Source organism: Triticum aestivum, chromosome 3D (genome assembly GCF_018294505.1).
Source record: "Triticum aestivum cultivar Chinese Spring chromosome 3D, IWGSC CS RefSeq v2.1, whole genome shotgun sequence".
NCBI classification, from domain to species: domain Eukaryota; kingdom Viridiplantae; phylum Streptophyta; class Magnoliopsida; order Poales; family Poaceae; genus Triticum; species Triticum aestivum.
In genome coordinates, this window is record NC_057802.1 from 39,381,506 (window position 1) to 39,386,431 (window position 4,926).

At 49.1% G+C, this 4,926-nt stretch overlaps 1 protein-coding gene across 1 annotated transcript; it reads right to left on the reverse strand.

Annotated features, from left to right (window-relative positions):
* Positions 1-255: 255 nt before the first annotated feature.
* Positions 256-2,910, reverse strand: LOC123077182 (ricin B-like lectin R40G3). The gene is made up of 4 exons (XM_044499399.1): positions 2,139-2,910; positions 1,770-1,892; positions 730-958; positions 256-546 (listed from the first exon to the last, which is right to left on the reverse strand). Coding segments are annotated over exons 1-4 (1,008 nt in total). The 5' UTR covers positions 2,793-2,910; the 3' UTR covers positions 256-544.
* Positions 2,911-4,926: the final 2,016 nt, after the last annotated feature.

Genomic DNA, 4,926 nt, shown 5'->3' on the forward strand with positions numbered 1-4,926 from the left:
AAAAGGACTTTTTTACATGTTCGTACAGCTCCTGTCGATTTTCATGCAAAAAAGGAACAATTATGCTTCCTCAGGTAAAAAAGACAGTTTAAGCGCCAGAAAATAAGCACAGAACTTGTTTCTGTACTGGTCGAAATGCTTGGGTTTTCGCCGTAGAGACTTGCAAATGACATGTACATGTCTGAATTTTTCATATTTTTTCACATTTATAAAAGCATTTTTGGCACGCAGGAGCATATGCTACCTTGAGCCGAATTGAATATCCGCCACAACTATATAGATAGATCTCCGTTACAGCAATTGATGGGATAAACCAATTCTATTATACAGTATTTCACAAACATGTCACACAGCATGTATATGCATGCATAATAACAAGCACTGGTCTGTTCATGCATCCATCACACATAATCTACGCCAATAAATCCATCATTACAAGTTCATTAATATATATAACTGCTCAAACAAAACAGAAACACCACTCACATCGGCGCCATCCTTTTTATTCCAGAAACATTCAGTACTTGCTTAGCATATGCATCGTTCCTGCCATCAGTACAAGACACAAATCAATCCCCAATTGTATCATGTAGCATGCATCTACTTTATGTTTTTGCGGGTATGTCTATTTGCATGAGAAGAAACAAATGGCAATTGATTAATCAAACTGTTCTAGTGAAACTGAACTGGAGCAACGGCAAGCGCAGGAGATAGAATAGAAGAACTTACACCAGGCAACGATCTTCCAGCGCTGGTTGTCGCCCTCAGTCCACTCCCACAGAATGAGGGTGGTTCCATCACGCACACCGCCATGGTCCTTGTCGCCATGGAGCGCGTCAAAGTTCAAGTAGATGTTGTTCACCATCCTGATGCAGCGGTAGCCTGCCCCGACGTCCCTGCTCTCGGTCCAAAGGACCGATTCGTCCAGGGTGTCTGGATTGTACCTGGTCAGACGAACCTAGGATCCAAAAAACAAACCAGAAGGTAAGCAAATTCACAATACTGGAGCTGCACTTCAGGGTTGAGCATGATGAGCTCATGACCATGTGACACCTCATAGCAATTACCAAATTATTCTGGAACCAGTGTTGGTCCTTTTGTCTAACGAGTTCACCATATTATTTTAGAGCTAGTGCTCCTCTCCACTACAGTGCTCATGGACAACCGTAGAAGTGCTGTGAAATATATGCACATGGATGCTAATGTGGAAGGGGCCATAACAGATCACAGTCACAGCTGGTACACTTGACATTTTTTTTCTTACAAAATTTGCTGAGCAAGACAGTGAACATGTACGTGCGTAGAAGTATTTTTATAGCTATGATCTTGATGGTAATATGGAACACTGTTGCAGATTTAAGTTTTTGACACTGACAAAATTAAAAACGTTTGCTGAATACGACACCTAGTAGACAAATATAATTCCCAAGAACAGGGAGAATTTCGCTCATGCTGGACTAGTTTATATCATTTTAGCCAAAAAAACACTAAATCCTAGTGGTGATTATTCACTGAAACACCACAGGTCACACTGCCAATAAGCTCAAAGTGCTTCTGTTCATTCAAGCTTTGCCCATTCTGTTTGCAGAATCGCTGCTAGTATGATTGCAGAGAAAGTAGGCATTTGGAATGTGTGGCATGTGGTGTGCTTGCAGATACTCTGTTATGCCTAAATTTGCCAAAATCATGTAAGATCTGCCGTGCACGCACGCATCGGATAGCAAAAATTAGAAGTTGGATGGATGAGCTGAAGCAGGGAGGCTAGTTACAGGGTGGGATTGGCCAAGGGAGTGCTTGAGCGCCTCTCCGCTGGCCTTGTTGACGAGTGCCATGGCAGGGTAGCCTTCCTCATCCTTCACCCTCGTGCTGTACTTCATGTCCTTGATCCAGTGCTGCATCATATGTGTATATTCAAATCCATCAACCACATGATCAGAGAAGAAATAATAACACATAAAAATTTGCTTGAGCAAAAGCCAAACAGGATTGCTGCTTTTCCCCAATTAGAAAAGGACAAGGCAGAAACACCAAGTTCTCAGATCCCGATGGCAAGTTCACTATACTATTCTGGATCGGGATCATGGAAGCATGTGTGGCCGATCTTCGATCGATCTTGCAGAGGTGTTATGTGTGTGTACCTGCGTGTCGTCGTCGCGGTCGGTGCGGACGAGGCAGACCTTGCCGTCCCTGGCGGCGAGGCTGAAGCTGTCCTCGCCGGCCTTGCAGAGGATCCTGTACGTCGGCTGCCTGGTCGCCGGGGGCGCCATCCCGCCGCCGCCGTGGTGCGGGCGCGTCTCGTGGCCGTAGCCCCCGTACTGCGGCCTCTCGTCGCCGGACTCGTGGGAGACGTGCACCACGTTGCCGTGGGCGGGTGCGCCGTAGCCTTCGTCGCGGCCGCCTCCGTAGGCCGGAGCAGGGGCGTGGCGCCCGTAGTCACCACCGCCGTAGCCCGCAGGCGCGGGCGAGTGGCGCCCGTAGTCGTCCTCGCGGCCTCCACCGTAGGCCGGGGCCGGGGCACCGTATGCCGGGGCGCGGCCTCCGTACTCATCCTCGCGGCCGCCCCCGTAGGCGGGAGGCGGGGCACCGTAGGCCGGGGGAGGAGCGCCGTAGGCGGCGGGAGGGTGGCGGCCGTAGGCGTCGCCAGCGTCGTCGTCGGGGCGGCGGCCGTAGGACGGGGGAGGGGCGCCGTACGCATCAGGCTCGTGGCGGCCGTAGGGGGCGGGGGCGCGGCGGTCTTCGTCGTCGTCGTCGCGGCGGCCGTGGCCGTGGCCGTGGCGGTGCGGGAAGTCCATGATTGACTGGCCTGTCGGTGGTCGGGAAATGGGAACGCGCGCGGGGTAGTGGAGGTGGATCTGATCCGGGCCAAGCTCAGCCTATATACGTCGCGTCGCCGGAGTACATGTCGACGGGCGGGTGAGCGCGCGACGTGGCGCCAATCGCACGCACTCACACGACCGACCGCTTCAATTTCGCAACTGGGCGATGGCGATCGGTGGGCCGGCGAGGTGTCCACCACGTGCACAGCTCGACGCATACAGACTTCACTCGTCGACTACACATGTCGCGGATCGGCTCGGCGTTGAAAATCATGATCGTATCTCCTCCATCAGATGCAGATCAGATCGTATCGAACCAAATCAGTCAAGTACCAGCTCAACAAAAATCAACCAAACACTCAATTATTGCTTGAATTTCAAGAAAGAGGAAGAGGCAGAAAAAGGTTTCAATGTGATGTGTACGCTATGGCCCATAAAACATGGATAGTGCGGTTGTTGCAGCTGTGATTTGATTTTCTTGTGTGACATTGGTGTAACAGCGATAAAGATATGTACGGTGGTTGATGATATAGTGGCATCAAGCCACATGTGAACGACTATCAGACACTTTCAAAATGTTTGCTCTCGCGGCGCCATCTGTACCTCTTTGCCTCCGCCTCCACCTAGCCTCGCAACTTGCCGCCCTTCCCTAATCCTCGGCGACCCTGGCCTCAACTCTGCATACCTGAGGGCAGCCCCGACGCTGCGTCATCCTACTCTCTGCTCGGATATGGAGCTCGGAGTTGCCTTGGGACCTAGTTCAGCGAGATATGGGAGGGCAGTGTCATCTTCTTCTACCTCTATGGGTGGATGTGGTGCACAGGGGGGTGGTGTCAGATCAGGAGATTCGTGAGCTTCTGGAGGTGCTAGATCGGGCGGAGCGGGCTACAGAGTTGGAAAGGGTCAGTTTAGCGGTTCTGGCCATGTCGAGAACCAACGAGTAAGAGAAGACTCGATTGTTCCACACTAGTCAACCGTTGATAGCGGAGAGGATCCTCACATCGGCGGCTAATGAGTGTATTTTTTACACTCATTCAACCATTATTTAACCCGGATATTCATGGATATTCCAAGATAATCACTCAGATTTGTCACTAATGACTAGTGAATGCAAAAGATTATAGATCCCTTTTTATAATTTGTTGTTGCAGCTTTTGGACCATAAAGGGGAGGAAATTGAGTAATACATGGAAAAACAAAAGATAGGAGATCTAAGTCATATCAAAGGGAGGCGCCACAGGCTATCCAGAGCGAAAGACGGTGTCTGGTATGAGCGTGCACGCTCGCACCATGCACTGTTGGCAACGTTACGTCATCCGCGACAACCTTCATAAAAGGGGTGAGGGTCTATTTAGGATCACCATCATCCATCCCTAGAAACCCTAATCGCCGACATCTCCATCTCCATAGCAATTCTCCCCATAGTTTGTCGTAGTTGTAATTGATACATCGCATATGGCGACATTGAAAGACTTTATACAATCATTCATCTATCATCAATGTTATCTACAATGTTTTCCATCTGTGATTTGATTGAGATGTGTGGGCAATCCCCTCAGGCATAAGCCTTGCAACCCTCTATACCTATGCTCGGGACCGTTGGTATGACTTTACTTAAGTTGACATTATTTGTATGTGTGTTATTTGCAACACATTTTTCTCTTGTCTTGTTCTCGTTCTAAGACACTGCGGGTACCCAGAATATTTCAGACCAATTCAAGAGGAGGTAAAGTGCATGGATACATGGGAGGCTACACCAAACACCGATGATAGTAATGATTTGTATAGTAGCCGAGAGCAACTCTCTAGGGACCATGAGGTGCAATCATTAAATGAAAAATGCATCAGTCTAGAAAAATCCTTAATAATCTAGGTAACCCAGCACGGCGGTAAGGTCCTTGATTGGACAATAGACTTATGATGTAGGTTGTTGATTGGTTGAGATGTTATTTGGGCGCATCCCCCACGTCTAATCATTGAGAGCACATCATAACGGTGTCTATCAGGACCATGTTGGAAATAAAGATAAGATCCTAAGTGCAAGTATAAGGTTGTAAGTAAAGTCCTCATGCCCATGCATATTCCCTTCTATTTGACCTCTCTCCCTCCC

Coding starts and splice junctions, on each gene's coding strand:
- LOC123077182 (XM_044499399.1), bottom strand. CDS start 2,792: ATGGACTTCCCGCACCGCCACGGCCACGGCCACGGCCGCCGCGACGAC. Junction 1,893..2,138: donor ACCGCGACGACGACACGCAG/GTACACACACAT, acceptor CATATGATGCAG/CACTGGATCAAGGACATGAA. Junction 959..1,769: donor CCCTTGGCCAATCCCACCCT/GTAACTAGCCTC, acceptor TTTGGATCCTAG/GTTCGTCTGACCAGGTACAA.